This window comes from Struthio camelus, chromosome 5, assembly GCF_040807025.1.
Source record: "Struthio camelus isolate bStrCam1 chromosome 5, bStrCam1.hap1, whole genome shotgun sequence".
Taxonomy (NCBI): Eukaryota; Metazoa; Chordata; class Aves; order Struthioniformes; family Struthionidae; genus Struthio; species Struthio camelus.
In genome coordinates this window covers 43,148,430-43,167,005 of record NC_090946.1, presented here as the reverse complement: position 1 = coordinate 43,167,005, position 18,576 = coordinate 43,148,430, and the positions used below count along the sequence as shown (strand labels likewise).

At 42.6% G+C, this 18,576-nt stretch overlaps 1 protein-coding gene across 6 annotated transcripts in view; it reads right to left on the bottom strand.

Moving 5' to 3' along the window:
• Window positions 1-18,576, bottom strand: part of MIDEAS (mitotic deacetylase associated SANT domain protein) — a 75,850-nt gene that overhangs the window by 27,209 nt on the left and 30,065 nt on the right. For 5 of the 6 annotated variants that reach the window (XM_068946037.1, XM_068946040.1, XM_068946039.1 and 2 more), the window contains one exon: window positions 6,506-8,201. In XM_068946037.1, the coding sequence (XP_068802138.1) occupies window positions 6,506-7,966 (1,461 nt within the window). In that variant the 5' untranslated portion in view covers window positions 7,967-8,201. Of the gene's footprint in view, window positions 1-6,505; window positions 8,202-8,867; window positions 8,923-18,576 lie in introns of all 6 variants that reach the window. The other variant, XM_068946041.1, reaches the window with a different exon arrangement.

The following is an 18,576-nucleotide window of genomic DNA, read 5'->3' as shown; positions in this document are numbered from 1 at the left end:
GCCCTGGACACTGGACTCCAAAGAGACAGTAATGGAAGTTGTATTAGAGTATCCATGTGTTTATTCAGTGACTCAAAATAACTTCAGGTACTGTTAGATAAGTGATTTCTACTCCTTCAAAAGACTATCCACACGTTTGTTTCACTCTAGTATCAACTTCAAAGAGGTTGCCAGAAGTCAGATGTCAAAGGATAACTTCTGAAAACTCCTCTTTTCTGGGATGTAAAAGGCACTGCTTGAGATCTGCTGAAGCATAATCTAGAAGCTGTAGAAAACACTCCTTTAACTCTCTCGGAACATCTCATATTAGAGCTCTGTTTCAAAAGCCTTATACGAGAGCCTAAATGCAAGTACAAAAAGTTGCACTTGGACTTAGGAATGCAAACTCATCATCTCTCAGAGTCACAAACTGCTGAGGAATCTACCTGAACAGCTCCGTGCTTTGCAAAGTGAAAACTAAGACATATCACCTCTCAGGTATGGCAAGAGATCTCCAAACGGGAATGCTAAAATTTTGCAGACATTTACTTCAAAGTCTTCAAAAAGAATTTACTGTATGTCCTTATGATCACCCAGGCCTGATAGAAAGCTAGCATAAGGAGGTTTTGCCTCCCTGGTCTTTTCACCGTATTACAGAGATCAAGAAAGCCAGCTTCACTGATAAACGAGAGCACGTGCCACAGCTGACCCATGATAGCTAGGAGGACTAGATCGAAAGCCCACTGTGATACTATACTTGTATTGAGAGAAGTACAACTTCATTGTTACAAGGATGCATCAGTCAGAGTCTGCAGCTAGGGCTCTGGCCTCTCTCCAAACAAGAGACCCAATTTTTTTTTGTTTGTTTTTAGAGTAAACAGATCCACTCTGAGACACTAAAGCCTTCAAAACACCTAGGTGCTAAGCTTCAGCAAGCAAAATTGATCACAACAAGATGAGTTAGGACTCCCTTCTTCCAAAACCTTTTATTAGAATAAGGTTAAGCGTGCACAGAAAAGTTTTCCCATATGTAGTTTGGAAGTTTGACTGCTTCCTCACAGAAACTGGAGATATCAGCCCCCACTATGCAATAATGAAACACAGAGCTGAAATGTCACAGCTGCTATCAACTGCCCCAGCTTGCTCTGCAGGAGGAACTCACGAGCTTTGAGGACCTCCCTTCGCTCCAGGATGTTGATGTGCACCTGCACTTTCCCACGAGATTATTAATTTTACATCTGGATGTCCTTCATCATGCTGACAAAGATGTCACTGGGGAACACTATCTCTGGATAGCAAGGAGCTCTCGCAAATGCTTTTAGCATATGGTCCATTACTTCAGGAAAGACAGACCAACAAGGATGCCATTTTAAGACACACAAATCTACATGAAATCTACATGAAACAGATATGTACTTCCACTAGTCCTGCCTGCAGTTGAGGCATCACCTTGTATACAGTTTCATGCTGCTATACAAGGACCTCCGTTCAGCAGGGAGATCTATGCTGTCATCACATCACCTTATTATTGAAGCTTAGATAAACATCTGGGATAGCTCTGAGGTCTTCCTGTGGAGCAGCGTGTGACAATAAAGTCCATAGTAGATACTTCCGCACCAGCATTTAGAGTGGTCTCTGGGGATTTGCATTTAGACTGCACCCTAGAACAGATACAGCAATCATTGCAGACCGCTGCAGGGTAAGAGTCTTGCTTTTTTCAGATGATTTTTTCTCCTTGATGTGGCTATTACTACTGCAAGCACTCTGGTGAATATTTTTTGGGTACTTAACAGAACAATAGCAAAACTGTGAACCAGTACTAATTCTGGCCTATCTATAAATCTCAGATACTTCCTGTGTGCAAGCACAGATCTCCATAGGTCACTTGGGGTACTAATGAACTAATTTCCTGATTGCAAGGAGGAAACTACAGCAACTAGCCACACAAAAAAAGTCATATTTCTCTGGCTGTACGATGGACCATGCTCTTTTTAGTTTCAAGGTTGAGAGATAACCTGCTATGGACTCTCTTCTTTTATGAGGAAGAGACTACTACTACTGGAGAGAAGACTAAGGAGGAGACCTGAACAATAGAAGAGGTTGAGAAAAGGCACTGGGGGAAACTTAATATAAGAGCTTGAGACAGCCTCAAAGATGCTCTAGTCCAGAGGAATGAAAGATCACACGTACCTACAATGCCTTCAAAGGTTTGCTAAGAGATGACAATCAATTTTGGGACCAAGCAGTTTGTTTCAGATCCCTAGTTTTCTCAAACTGTTTGATTATGTTTAGAGGTAAGCAGAGAGGAGCCCTCCCAGCAAGGGATAGGACCTTCATTTGCAGAACTGCTAGGGATTTTCAGCCAGCTCAGAGTCTCTGTTGCAGCGTGGAGCAGGAACGCTGCTGGATAACTCCAGCAAGTGCAACCTGTTGTACTTTCATTTAGGCTCTTGTATAAATATCAAGGGATGAACGACTGACCTAGAATACTCCAGGACATTCACAGAAACTCAGTCACTTGGGGGTTTACCAAATTTATCGCTCAAGTGGTCTTCAAAAAAAATTTGCATTTCACAGAGAAAACCCAGTTGTGATAGCTGGAATAACTGTTCCAAGGTCACTGCTGTGATCAAGCTACAAACCACACAAGCCTCAGAAAGGCCTGCCTGTACACTGCCTTTTGCCATTGTCCTGCATCACCTTGCTGCTAGGAAAGGCAACTTCTCTCTGAAGTCAAACCGAAGCTCATCTGTGAAGGAGGTGAGTCCAGAACTGCAGTTCCTCAGGTCTGCCACACAGACAAAACCACGCCAAGTTTTTTGTTCTAGAGGTTCTCTTAATTGCTAAAAGGGATAGTACATCTTGTCCATTTTACTTTCAGGTGCAAAAATGGGACATTTCCATGGCTGAAATCTGCTAGGCAAGTTTGACAGGCTTCATTACCGCAAGATCTCACTGCTGCAGAGGTTAGGTGTGTGGGACCCTCAGGTCCATCTTTTAGTAATGTGCAACGGTCAAATGTCTCCACATTATAACGTCTGTAATCCTACAAAAATCATCCAACAGTGGGATCCTGGGGAAAACACTGCTTCTTCTGGAAGAGAATGTGGCTGCATTGAAACAAAGTATCCTGTTTTTGTGAAATGAATAACAATCTCTTTGACCTGAAATTGCCCTGGAGACACATGGGCAAGGGACATATATGGCTAAAGCCTTTGAGAATAATATTCTAAATTAGGGCCTTGAACAGCATTTCTGGCACCCAAGTGTCTGTTTTGGGGTGGCTGCCTAAATCTGCTGTGAGGAAGCGAAAGGTCTAAAGGGCTCAGTAGGGAACAACATGAACAAGCATGCTGTATCCAGTGGCCCAGCCAGCAGCCTCAGTGCTGTGGGAAGACCGTGAGAAAGGCAGATGTGAAAGTCACTGAAGTAAAGGCATTAGGCATATCGGGCTCCTTCTACAGAGGTGATGCCATGAACATGGCAGGAGCTGACATTATTCAGTTGTCTGAAAGTGCCAGTGTTGTAGTCTCCATTTGAACCCACCATGATAGTTTTGATACTGCTTCAATCAATTCCATGTGCTGAGTGAGGGGGTAAGAGGTCTGTGTCAAGGCTCCCCTCATGGATCACTGCGCTGTCCAAGTCAGAAACTGGAGTTGGGGTCAGGGAGGAAACAGCGTCTTGCCAGTCTCACAGCCTGACGGTTTCATGTTCATCACTGCCACCTTTATGCTCTTAAGGCCCATCGAACTACCCAGGACTGCAGAGCACCAGTGAAGAACTGCTGGGCATAGGGGAAGTGCTTTATGCACCTTTAAACAATCTCTAACTCCATGTTATCTCAGGTGGCACGCTTGTTTTTCCTCTCCCATTTTGAACAATGGAGATCAGCAAGACAAAAGCCTGTGCTATTGCTCTTAACTTCTCACGTCTTTAACCTATGGTCAGCCTCATCTATTTGCCTGGGATTTTTCAGCATCTTTGCCTTTCTGTCACTGTGGAAACAGTTTGAGTGTGGGAAGAGAAGAGAATAAGAAAGAAGGATGAAAAATCTGCAGGAAGAGCATGTAGCTAGGAAGCAATATCCCAGCAAATACAAGTACCCATACACAGAGCTAGACACAGGTGCAATGAATATAAGGTGCAGAAAAAAGAGAGGGCTCAGCAGCTGTTCCTCTGCTGTAGGGCTGAGAATACATGCTCTACCCAAGGGCAATACCTCTCTGTGCAAGTGGAAAGAGGTGGGGTAACTACAGCCTACATCTCCCTTCTATAAATCCACTCCCTTCTCACTTGCCTGAAAACCCGCACTGCATAAGGCAATATCTAAATCCAGGCAATCTTGAAAAGATCACTTCAGATCTGAGAAAAGTTTTCTGGTTTGTTATTAAACAAAACAAATGCTACCAACTTTTCACATACAGCAGAGTTGTGTGTGAAATGAAACACTAATACAGAGTCGGTTTGCCGCAGTTTGCGAGCAGCAATAAGCTTGCACTACCTGAAAAAGGGCAGGCACACTAGGTGGGCTCTGGTACAAAGCATGAGTCACAACTCCTGCACGGAGAGCATATGCATACACCCGATTATATGTCACATAGATACTGCTGTCCAAAATAATGCTCTTGCATAGGGTACACATTATCTACATTGGAATATTCAAACAACTGATTCAAATTATGAATATAACTTTGTTTATCAGTAATTTAATTGTATGGCCTTCTTACATACTCCTCACATAACCTATGCTAGAAAGCTTCTGGGTTGTTTATACTGGGAAAAGTCACCGATAACAGAGGCAGACCACTCTCTGGTAAACACGTTTTCTTTTTCTCTCTCACATGATATCTAACCCTCTTAAAGATGCAAGATCTGTCAGACCCAGGATAAGAATTCAAACCTCTTTAAAAAACTCATCCTGAAAGCCTGAAAAGATCTGAATATAAAGAGGAGTTCTGCTAGTGCCATCATGGAAGCAAACAAGCTGTTCACATAATAGTAAAGAACAAATGAGCATCTGTCAAAAATATTTCTCTGTTTTGTCTTCATATTATAAAGGTACAAGCAGACATGCCTTCAGATGAGCAATTTCTTGTCTCAACTGTCAAGCCCTTTTCCTAGATGTTCTTTTAGTTTTCTCTTGTCACTGCTGGTGATTAAACTGAATGTAGGCCTTCCTGGAAGAATATAAATGTGCAATGGGTGGGAGGTTAGGAGAAAATAGTTCACACTGCTAACTACTCCCTAGTTTGCTATGAAATCCATTAGTAGATAGCTTGCTTAATCAGAGTTAAACCAAAAAGGACTGAAGACAGTATCAAGTCACTGGTTGCTGTTTTCTGTGCAAGAAATGGAGTAGGCCGTGAGTACATGCCCCACTCTTTATTAGTTCAGCTCTTTTAGTCAAGCAGCCCATCCGTCTAAGGAAGAGGCTGGAAAAGCAGCCACAGGTAGACTGAAAAAAAAAAAGATAAGACAGAGCGGGGAAAAAAAAAGACAACACTTTTCCTTTCCTCTCATTGTCTGACTGGGCATCAGCTCAGGAGGCCAAACACTGTAGGTAAAATTAGCTCGTGTTCTAACACCCCTATTTCGTCACCTGCTGGCAACAAAGCTTCCAAAGGAAAGCATCTCTTTACTCCTCACGGGAGGCAAACACTGAAAGATTAACCAAACCAAAACTGGAAAAAAAAAAAAAAAACCACCCCAAAACAACCCCACCATTGGCCTCCCCTATGCTGGGTAATTTGAACCTTGCATTTTCTCATCTTGCCATATAGTACACATGCTGCACAGTTTATAATGACGGGACATAAAAAGGATAAAAGTAATATATGCTTATTCAGCCAGTACTAAACTTCTTCCTTATCAAGTCCTACAGAAGCTGTACAGGCAGACTTTGTCCTCAGGTCATCAATCCCTAAACATCTGCTGCTGGCCATTCTCAGAAACAGGACACCACAAGAGATGGACCTTTGTTCTGACCAGCACAGCTTCTTGATATAAGTTAGGCTTCCTCAGCCTTTTAGTATTTGGGTAATATGCAACATGTGAAATATATTATGCCAAATTTTTAGGTAGCACAATTTAGAAACACTTCAACCTTTAAAACTGAAAAACTGGCACATAAGCAGTCTTTAGCGTAAAAGGAAGATAACATTTCATAGGCCAAAAGAAATCAAGTGAACTGATTTTACTTATTCTAAATTCCTGACCTGCTAGAGACCTAGGGAGGAAATACCCATATTTAGAAGTCCTGGGCTAAATATCACTCTGTACTAGTGAGGTAAAAGTCACTGCCCTTACCTTGTTTCATTGCACTCAGAGATCTCTGTTCTCCCATGTCTAAGATTTACAGCAGCTGAACTTGTACCTCACCATTCCAGAGATGCCCTTGCTGTGGTATAGCACCTCTTACTTTAAGATACCTTCCTAACCTACATGCATAAATTCATTGCATTTCAGCCCTGTTGTGTTGTATAAGTTGCTCCTTATGCCATACTGGTTAGGATGTACATCTTACCTTGACATTCTGAAGAGAAGCCAGCTCGACAGCTTTTTGGGCCAAAGTTAGCAGGTTGGCTTCTTGAGAAACACGCCGTCTCCTTCGCGTACTCTGGATTACCCCACCTCTGACACCTGGAAAGTCATTAGCCCTCTGAGTGCTTTCTTCAGCTGCTGCTGTCTGCTTTTCTCCATCTCTACCATTCTGGGCTGTGGCTTGCCTGTCTGCCTCTGCCTGGCGCAGCTGCAGCTCGCTGTTGACCAGGACGTCCTTCTGCCCCAGATCCATTCTCTTGGGGTGTGAATAGCTACTTTTGCTGTGGGCCAGTGCTTCAGGAGGCTGCTGTAATGGGACCTCTTGCTGATGTGTTTGCCAGTGATGCAAAAATAAATTGCTGGATTGTTCTTCTGCCTGCTTGGAAGCCAGCACTTCTCCTGCAGATGTCAGCAGGACACCTTCTTTGGAGAGTCTCCGTGACCTTCTTGGAAAGGGGATCTGGGTCTGAGGTAGCACAGTCTGTTGGTTCTGCTCTGTTAGCGCCTTGAGCAATTCCTGGTTCCTCTCTGTTTGCTGAAACTGGTGTGCCATCATGTGATGCTGAGGTGCTGCAGCAGCCACATGAGGCTGTGCTATGGAAGTAGCTTGCTGTAGGCTGTAGGCTTGTGTGGCAGCCTGTTGCTGCTGCTGCTGGGGATAGAAATTTTCAAACAGTTGCAGCTGGGGAAGAGCTTGTTGTTTTTGCGGAGCAGTAAATGCTGGGTTGGAAGAAGCTGGGGCTTCTTGAAAGACATGTAACAACTCAGGAAGACCTTGCTTCTGGCCTTGGTGACCAAATGCAAGTTGGAAAGGCTGCAATGGCAGACTTTGATTCTGCTGCTGCTGCTTCTGCATGTGGTGAAAAGAATTCATCTGGGCCTGCTGTCTAACTAGGGCTTGCTGTTCCAGCTGAGCCTTCTGGGACATCATCTGCTGGACAGCATCTTCATAAAAGTCCAGCTGTGACACAAACACTCCTTTCTCTTGATTTCTTTTAAGGGCTTCAGGATGGCCATAGAAACCAGGGGCACCAGCATTGGAATGCGGTCCTTTTGGGTTGCCCCCAAAAACCATACTGTGGTTCCACATAGCAGGTGGAGACTGCCAGTGGGAGTCACTCCTCTCTGGCAACCGATTTCCCATCAATGAATTCTGCCACCTGACTGCTGTCTCTGGCTGGGACATCAACATCGATTCTCCGCGATCTTGATTGTAAACAGAGTTTATCAAAGCAACATTGTTGGGGGCGCTTGTTAATCCCCCTGCGTGGGAAATCTCCATAGTTTGGGAAACTGGTATATTCCCTCCATGCCCATAGTACTGTCCTTCCTTAAGTTGCTGCTGTGGTTCTTTTGATGACACAGCTATTTCCTGCTCATTAAAATAGGCAATTCGTTTCCCAGTCCTTTTGCTTGAGGACTTTTGCTGAGCCTGAAGATTCATGGTTCAGACTATTCTCCCAGCTGCACAAACCGTATTCACAATCCACCCATCCCTGAGGCTGGGGGAGGAAAGGCACAGAAGTCTCTCTTTTCCATTCAGTTCTAGTAATAAAGGGTAGGAAAGAAGTCCGGATGAAAGTGCATCCACTTCCTTTTTCTTCGCGTGCTTCTCCCACTTCTTTTCACTCTTATCCTTTGTGGTTCAGAGGTCAGTAGGGTCCACTTAGTTTTAGGGCCTGAAATAGAGAAGCAATTGCTATGACTCATCAGCAGACATAACTGGCATATAAACCCTCACACAGTAAGCAATAACAAGCATGCCTGCCCCGTTTTCCATGGAAATGAAGATCAGGATTATACAGGTAAGAAATAAGATAGATTTGACCTGCTAGGAGAACATAAAATGTCTTGCTTTTACAAAATAGATATCAGACTATATCTGCATGATGTAAACCGCAGTTGCGCACAGACTACTGACTAATCACTCCAGCTCATTCCGAAGGCTTTTCTCTTAAACTCTTTCTCACCTGGCCGATTATTTCCATCTTACTGTAGCCAGAATAATCTGTTTTTTATCCAAACACAAAACAACAACAAGCCTCATGACTTGCCAAAAAAGACAAACCATGTGTCATGCCACGTCTCCCAGAGACATTTAAAACACACACACTTGCACACCAAGGCTGCAGCCAAGCATGCAGTAAGAGGCTCCATTCAGCATTTCAAAGGAAAGGGTCACAAAGCAGCTTTTCCTTCACCACGACACTATTACAACTGCTGTCCAGCTAAGAACTGCCCACCATGCATCCATGCGCTGCAGATAACGCCTGTGCAACCTCTTGCCCTCTCAGATGCTTTTTCCAACAGCTGAAAGCTACTGCTCCTGCTCAGGTTATACTCACGGTTCAGGCAGATGTTACAGCTGTTCCTGGACACCACACGTCTGTTAGGGTACAGCTACAAAAATAATAGTAGAAAGTCTTTCCAGAACGTACAGTCCAGGACAATTCTACCCTCCTCTTCCCCCAAAAAACAGCAATCCACAAACTTATACTTTAAAAGCCTAGTTTACAGTATTAAAGCCTAACATGTTCTCTTTAGAGATTTGTTAGTATTTCTATTAGGATACCTAAAGCATTTTACAGATGTTTAGTTTCAAACTAAACTAAATTCTTAAAACATCAAAACCCCAACAACAAGGCCTTATTGCCGCCTCTCTTCAACATGCAGTCTGCTCCACTCTCAGTCATGTCGTGCCAACATATTTCAGAAAGATAGTAAGAGATTGTTAAATATCTCTTTAAGGGAAACTTGACTTTAAAGGTAAAGGGATGAAATAATGAAGAGTGCAGGCTCTCAGGCTTTGGAGGCACAGCAACAAGCAACACTTCCAGCAACGTGCCCCTTCAGGAATTTTGCATAACTGAAGTTTAGAGACTCCCCCACCTCAGGTGAGTTGGTCATTAAAAAGAAAAAAAAAAACAAAAAACAAAAAACCCACACACACTATGGGAGGACCTGCAGGTAAAGCACTTGCAGCAAGATTTGAAAACAAAGAGAAATATTTGTACCGACTGATGAAATGAAGGCATGCTTGCGCGCTCACTAATAGCTATTACTGAAACAGCCTGAAACATTTCATTCCAGGCACAAAAGTGTTTTAGAAACAACTATGCAATTTAGGGATCAACTGCAAAAGAAATCTCTTCTCCTTTTACATGGAAAGCTTTCCCCTTCCTACCATACGCACGACAGGGAATTCCCAAGCAAGAATGAGGCCATTTTGTATAGAAACTGCCTGGAATTTCACAAGTCCACACAAAGCAGGCAAGGCTGTAAAACAAACACACAGGTACTCCTGCAAAAACTGCAACAAATCCTTTTCTCTCTTCATAAAATGAAAAATATTAAAGCACGCTAGGGTCCTGTAAGCTGAGTTTTCTGCAGATGGACACGGCTGCAGCGCAGATTTCAATACCAGGGTGGGGCTGGGAGCGTGAGGAGCAGGAGGAAAAGGCAGAGGGTTCAAACTTATGCAACTTCCACGGCGGAGGCCAAGCTTGGCCTCGGTGCTGGGGGAGTCATGGGCCTGCGTTTCAGCCAGAGGTGACTCACTTCCTTGGCCTGTTACATAGCTGCTCCCCATGCTCCCTCCCCCTTCCCTGGCTGCAAACCCTGGACCGCTGCCATCCAGCCCTGTCGCAGCGCCAGGGCGTTCCTTCCTTCTCCGAGCACAGGCTCTCAGCTCATTTTCCAGTCCTCTTTCAACAGGACTAAAATAACTCTGGGAGAAACTATGGACACGTGAGATGGAAAAATCTCTTAAATTGCAACTAAGTACATAAGCGAGCAAAACTTATTTGATGAAATCCTATTGCAAAACCTCAGTATGAGAGGGGAAAATATCCCACAGCAGGACACTGGATCCCTGGTAGCAAAAACGAAGAGCTGGAAAGGTTGCTATATGCCTCTCAAGAGTGCTAATATTGTTCTCCCTCTTTGCTTTTCGCAGCACTGCTATAAATTTAACAGCGTTAACAGCTTCGCCACAGTACTGCAGATACTACTACCGATAGTGGCTTACAGTTCTATTTTACTTACTGAAATCATTACAAGCTATTTTTCTCCACAACACAGACAACCTCATAACAGTTTTCCTTCCACTGATGCTTCTGCATGCTTTCGTAAGGGTCACGCAAATAATTCCAATAAAAAGAACTAAGTTTTTCTGTAGATCACAAGACATTACCACTAGATCAAATTTCAACCTACAAGACAGCCTTTAGGAACTCCGCTTAACAGATTTTCTACACTTTGAGGAAGAACACTGGCATACAACTTTAAGGGTCTTTTTTTTTTTTTTTTTTAACCCTCTAAAACAAAGCTGTTGCTGTTCATACTAAAGGTAGATGAGGTTTAGCAACTACTCCCCATAAGCAAGTATCCAGAAGACTTTTTAAAAGAGGCCTCCCAGATGAGTGAGTAAGTGCCGCATTACCACAGCTCTCCAAACTTCCACTTGCGTGGACTTTGGCTCTGTTCTTTCCATTACTAGATAAGAAGTCTCGAGCATACAGAGCATAGCTCAGTCTGGTTTACAGGTGCATCTATCTAGGAAAGAAACGTAACTAAAGTCTTAAGATGCAAAGTTTACAAAAGAAGTTCAGAGATAACCTACAAAGAGGGAAAGGGGTTGGTACTTGTGTGTTGCATAAAGAGTTCTTAAAAATATTCTGCACCTCTGATGGAAGTTACCTTCTCACTTTGGAAGACTGTAACAACTGAAAAAACTTGAAGTTAAAAGAGCACAAAATTCACGAGAGTGAAAATGACATTATTAGGGGGGAAAGGGATTTAAGGTACTTTTGAACGCAGTTATTGAACGTCCCAACTCACCCAATTACCTGTGAAAATAAAGAAATCATAACTAAGAGATCTCTTAAAAAAATAGGATTTAGTGCTGCCAGTATTAGGTGGAGAAAGAAAACATCACAGAAAGTAGCTTTTAGGAATTTCTTTCTACATAGTAGAACAGCAGAAGAATATCTTGTAGGTCATCTTAATAACAACAGTCCATAGTTTCAGCTGAAGTGATAGATGTTCAAGCTGCAGCATGACTATGCTCCAGGAGAGCTCACACTTGGCAGCTTCATCGGCTGAGCACTGCTGGCTCTCTGACTAAGCAGGCTTCCCTCCCTGAGGTCTAGGGATGAGCTCATTGTATCATTATCCTAGCCAGTTACCAGCTTTGGGGTTTTTTTGTTTTAATGTCAGCATGAGAGTCAGCCTGAAGTAGCACAGTAAAATGGCAATGGACTTCCAGGCTGAAGCATGCTTTGGAACAGTATGCTTCTGACCAGTTCTTACCTCTGAATAAAGCGCAGAGCCAGTTCTCATATCATAATTCCCAGTAGATAGTGTGTCTTGTCCCCAAGTATACAGAAGTGATACGATTCTTTGCATTGCTTTTACAACGCACAGAGGGAAAGCAGAACCTAACATCGCTATATTTTGCTTTAATGATTCTCAGATTTGGCATGCACCGTCATCAGTTACTTTCACTTGCAGGGACTCCTAGCACATAAAAAATATCTCTCAACCTTGCTTCAGAAGAAAAACAGATTGTATGTCACCTTCTTTAACACTATAAATAGTCTTAGATTTCTAGGGAATTTTTTTCCCCCCCCAAGACTTCCACTTCCAGATTTAAAAAGAACTTCAAATTAGCTATGCATATACACATTGAGTAGATACACAGTATTTTCTGGAATGAAAAACATTAACAAACTAACCTATGGCACCTTACTGAAGGAACTTAGGCTTTACATTTTTAGCTGTGACTTCTCTAGCACATCTGCACATTAGCACCAGAACCTTATTACTGAAGATCATAAACACATATAGAACGCAAGGACATCAATATATCTACCGGGGTCCAAAGAATTGAGGCCAGGACAACATAAGAAAAATTGTTCAGTTTAGACATATTAGTAACGTAAAGATCTATACCAGCTCTTCATGAAGACAGGGTGTGACAGAGATTTGCCAGAAATGCTAAACAATGCCTGATACCAACTCACAACCCTTGCGCTCCTTGCCCTCTACTCAAACTTCACTTTAGTCAGCTTCTCAGTGCTGACGAGAAAACCAGAGTACCACAGGGATCAAGTTCTTTCATATCCTACCTAAGTACAAAGAAGAATATCCTAAGCCCCCACAACAGAACTGAACCCCACAGGAGCTCTAAGAGGGCAAAGAAGGGCAAAAGAGGGCAGGAAAGAGGGCAAAATGAACTTATCGCCTACCTTTTCCATGATACTGTGTTCCTAGAGGGGAGAAGGGAGATAAGTGGGAGAGGGAAAAGTGCACACTGCCAGGAGAGCTACTGCAGAGGACTTGTAGAGTGATATTTAGAGCTAGTCAGCACAATAGGCAGGCAGTTTATCTGGTCTGCAGGTTAACCACACTGTTCAGGCAAAAATACTCAGGCTGGCTTTACGCAGAGCCAGGCCTGCATTCAGCAGGGCGTTATCAGTTCAGATGTGGCAGTACGTAAAATGCAGCGGGACCATCTCTGGAAGTAGATCAGCTGCTTGGGCAGGATGCTATATTTGAGCTAATGTGCCAGCAGGCAGACAGCGTGAATGGTCTTGCACTGTATTCCCAGAAATGGAAGCACTGAATAGTTTGAAAAGACACCTGAGTATATATACTTGGACTTAGCCCAAGTTAAGCAGTGCTATTATCCAATATTCAGTGCCTGTCTTGTGAAATCTGGGCTGGACTGAAGCAAAGTCTCCTGTGAGACTTACTTAAGTATACAATAGGATTGAAGAGGACTCCGCATGCAACTGGAATGCTGTCCTCAAACAACAAAGTCCTTTCAAAATGCAGAGATCTGAGGAGTGCAGGGCAGAGGCACTCAGAGCGGCTCACTGGGCAGGGACCAGCCCTGAGCTCCCTTGAACCGATTCTGCTCAACCCAAAGCAGGATCTGCAAAATCATTTAAGCATCCCTACACTGTACTGCCATCATATCCCAGTTTGCAGTCATCCCTTCCCAGTTTATCACTAGCCTAGAGAGTTTCTTATGAAACCTTTCTAAATTCATGTATTTTTTTTAATTAAGGTTAAAAGGTTATTTGATTTAAAGAAGAAAAATTTAAATTGTTTCATACGTTAAAAGATCTTCCTCATCTCCCTTCCTTTAAAACTTTTTGCCTTGATATTTAATTACCACTCAGCATTACTCCCTTTATTTCTTTAAATAGTATTTTCCATCAAGTATGCACTTATTTATACTATTTCACATGCCAAGATCATGACCTTGCATTCTGTAGTAACTTTAAACTCTACTTTTCAGCCCATCTGTTGAGTGCCTCCTGCAGTCCTGCGCTTTCCTTAGTTCATCTGCTATACCACCTATATTTAGTGAGATACATTTAAATTCTGCACATTCCTGATCTCCTTTGGGATCATCTGCATACAGTTCTCTCCGACATAAACCACGGAAATGATCCAGGAAAGATCCTGACTTCTCCTCAAACCTTGACAAAGTAAAGCATGCAGAAAGTTATAATAAACGGCAGCAAATCATCTATTTCGCCACTTTAACCCTTGCTTATAAACACTTTGATTTTGTAAGTTTTTTCATGTGATAAATAAGCAGAGTTCAGGGTTTCTAACTAAGGCACCTTCTCAGCCTTACCCACAACAACGCTGTCAGTTCCTTACAGGAACTCCATCAAATCAGAGTGACGAGAATCATGTCTCACTAAATCCTGCTGTTGCCAGCAACTCAAATTACTGCTCTCTCCTTTAAGTTCAGTCACTTTCATCTATAATGAACAGATTCCAGGAACAATTTTTACATTTAAGTCAAACGTAGAAAGCTAGTGAGTGACTGTCTTTCTGAGATAGAGTGCTCTAGCCTTCCTTCTCTAATTCACTAATGAAGGTCGAATCCCACAGCATTTATGAAACAGGTAAAGAATCACAACTGACATTTTACTAGAGGAGGAATAAGGAGGAACTAAGATCATATAACTATCTGGGGCAGAATTAAGAACAGCATGTAGGATACCAGCTACAAGTCCGCCTCCCATTTTACAAGAAAATATTGTTTAAATCTACACACAAAATGTAAATACTGAAGTCACCCTATAGGGCATTGAAAAAAATTGAGATTCTTAGTCAAACATCTCTGCTCAGCTAGCTGTAAAGAAGGCTGCACAAGGACTACATGCTATTTACAGTAATACAAAAACTGCAGATTAAATTTAATGCCTCCAGTGCGATAGCAGGATGGAGTTAGTTCGACAGGTTTTTGTTTTTTGATTAAGTCACTGGAGATTTACAGCGCATCCATCACAAATGAGGAACTGGGTCCAGCTAACAGAAATTTGCCCCTGTGAAACCCTCACCTATTGCAACAGATTTGAGTAAGAACCAAGGAAGCAATGAAAACGTGGGATAGTTTTTGTGTTTGGTCAAAGATTTGCAAAGATTTTTGCACAGTTTCTCCATATCCTATGCCTACTGTCCTGTATATGAAAACAGCTTCAACCTTCCTCTCAAAAGCCTCTCCCACACGAGTACTTTCTCACGTTTTCTTCCAGACAGTTAGCACCATCACTATTCCTGCAGACTGTTGGCAACCTCCCACTCACCGCCCTCAGACACCTTGAGCAGGAAGGATAGCAGCACAGCTTTCCTATGTGTCACCACAAGGGGAACAAGAGAAAGCAGAAAACAGACCATGCTTGTAATTGTACACAGCAAAGCAAAGGAACTGATGTTACGAACAAAGGCAGAGGAAAGCTCAAAGCAACTGAGAAACACAGCATTGTCCAAAAAAGTCAAAAAGGTAAGTGGAGAATGACTGTTTAACGTCCCTTTCACTTTATACCAAGTGGCAGGGCATTTTCCACAAACACTTAGAAAGGCTCTCTCTGCAGGTAAAGGCATAGTTTCCAAGAGTATACCACCACAGAAGAGCAGCAATCGAAGCTCAAAGTGAACAAACAAAAATCAATCAACTGAACAGTCTCCAGTTCAAAGGAAGTCCTCTGGAAAAGAATACAAACAGGTAATTGATTCCCCGAGTGAGAGACTAGTCTAGGGAACCGTATCAGATGAAAGGCCTAAAAACTAATAAAGTAGTTTTAAAAGCCTACGAAACAGGGAAGACTTACTTTTAGGAATAACACTGCACAGCAAAAAAGGACCTCTCTACCGCGTGCCCATAGTTGAGTAAGGAGATCCAAGGGAAATTGCTTACATGCAGACAGACAATAACGAAAGACGAAAAACTGGTATCTGGGAAGCTTGACAATTTCTACCGTTGCCTGAAGGTACCTGCTATCTGCAACCAACAAGTACCTACCTAAAAAACAGTATACGTCAAAGGCTTTCACAGCCTACCCAAATCTTCACACAACTCGTCCCTTTCCATCGCAGGGGAAGACCAAAGCCATGACCTCAAGGGCTCAGGAGAGCCCTCTGACCTGCCGACAGCCCAGTTAAGATGACTTTGCTACCGCTCTCATCCTCATTCTCCAAGGCTGGGAATTGATAGAGCCATATTAAACCACCATACTAACCAGAAACTCAAAAGTGGATTTTATTAGCTCTGTGAGGTGAAGGAGTTGAGGGAATTGCCACACTGAAGGATTACTGCCAGCAGGATCAGGTAAAAGGTACTACACAACCTGATGTGACGCACCTCCACCGCTGTCTAGACCATTCCTGACATACGGCATCATAGGCTAATACCTTAAGTAAGCAAAGTGATACAAAATGTAGAATTACCGCATTATTGGGGGAAAATATACAAGAACAAAGTATTAACTTCACCTCATGAACTGAAACAAACTAAAGAGAAATACAAATCCTTCCTACTTAAGTAAAATATTTTGATCTATTTCAGTAACGGATGGTATAGATTTGGGGAAGCAGTGAAAATGAGTTCTCACAGACATCATTTAATTGTGTAGGGCTTGTTTTCCTGTGTGAATAGTCTTAAAGAAATCAGCTAAGCATGCATTCCAAGTACATTTTGGCCTACTATTTATATCCATGAATATGTTTTCATTTATCCCTTATCATCATCACAACTGTCCACACCCCATCTAAACACACAGATGTGTTCTAGTAAGCAGTATATTATAGAAAGCATTTTTTTTTTTTGAATTATGGAGTCTGAAGCACCACAGATGTGCCCCAAGAGGAAGTTTTCAGGTAACAGTCCTATGGAGTGGGAGTTAGGTACTTTCAAGGAACATACCAAAATTAACCTGTAGGGCTTCCCCCCAATCCCCAATTCAAGCTGTAAACTCAGGAAAAATATTGAAGGTTTTCTTTCCAAAATGTTTCTGGGGGTTTCCACTTTGTTTTTTTTAAAGGGATAAGAAAGACACAAAAAGTGATTGCAAAGAAAACGTCCATAAAGGGCTGATTACGAGCTTTTCCCAGAGCAAACCAGCAGGGCAAAGCCTTCCATACAGAAACAGTTCCACTAGAACAAAATCAGTGTGGATGAAGAAGTAAACAAGCTATTAGAGAAACAGACTGGAATTTTAAAACTTGAAATAACTGATTTTCTTTAAAGGAATTGACAATGTTGTTTCCAGCAACTGCTGAAAAGGTACTACAGTGAATGCAAGCCAGATCCTCAGTTTAATTTATCCCCAAACAAAACTTTGAGCAATGCTTCCAAAATCATTGAAATTTTGCCTCATATTGAGAAAACAAAAAGATTCATGATTTGCACTAGACTCTTATCTCTTGTCTCGCACATGAGGTTCTTAGAGAGAACTAGGAGAAAAAAACAGCCACATGAACCAGACTATTGTAAGTGAATACAGAGGAAAGCCCATCCGTATAAGTGGCTTTACAACATGGTGCAGGATTACACTTTAACAAAATAGGAACGTGGTACATTTCTTGAATTAGTTAATTCTTATAAGCTGTAGTCAAGTTCAGAACACTAGTTATTATAATCTGTCATCGTGATAAATACCATGATCTGAAAAAGCTTGAGCAGCTTTACAGTACAGAAAGAGCACAGCAATTAAGGAATATAAAACACTGTTTCCAGGCTTTGTAAAGTTACACGTGTGTACTATTCTTTCCCACTGGAAATGGGTTAACAGTTCTTCTAATTGTAAGCACTTAGATAGCTATTTTAAGCTTTTTTGTTTGGAGCTGTCAGGGAAGGCAGTTGCTAGCAACAGAGAGACTAACACGCACTCCAACATGCAGGAATTGCAGAAGGCTCCAAAAGCAGAATGGCAAAGAGCAAGCCAAGTTTCTCCCTGCGTTTGCACTCACATAGCCGACATAGTCACAATGCTTCCTTCGTGCCGGACGCCTCTCCCACCACAAACACACCAGCTGCAGAACTGGATGGAGACACCCCAGAGACTGACCAAATCTCCGTGCACTTTTGCCTGGAGAAGAAAACATATCTGCAACAAGGAAGACTGTTGCAGCTTCAGTTGTATGCATCTTGACCTTTCCAGCACCCCATCACAAAGCGAGACGTGCGTAGGAGCCCAGCGTATGGAACCCCACAGCTTGAATGCCGTGCAGATTCATTCAAGGCTTTGTACGAGGTAACAGCCTACATATAAGGGAAGATGAAGAGGAAAGGTCATAGATACGATACTTTCCGTTGCCTTAGGTTTCTTTACGAGGGACGCAAATGCACGTACTACCTAGACTTTAGTTTTCGGCAGAGATGTTCTAGACACCATTAAGCAAGCCTCTGCAGCTGCACGTGGCTGGCTGGAGGACTGCTGTGTCTAAAAGCGCAAGGAGAACCTCAGAGGATTTAGGATCAATTTCTAGCCCTGCTACAGGCGTTCATCTTAAACAAATCCCCTTCAGATCAGTTTGTAAAATGAGAATAGTATCTGAAACCCAAAACAGTGATATTCGTGAAGTACTCTGAGGTCATGAAAGTGGTATTATCTTTAACAGTATCCACTAACATGCCATACAGGGATTCTTCCCTCCAGGACTGAAAGCCTGATTTGAGACGTGATGCAACAGGGAAGCAAAAATCAAAGAAGAGGGAGGGGGCCAAAGACACAAAGGGAAAAGGTCAGA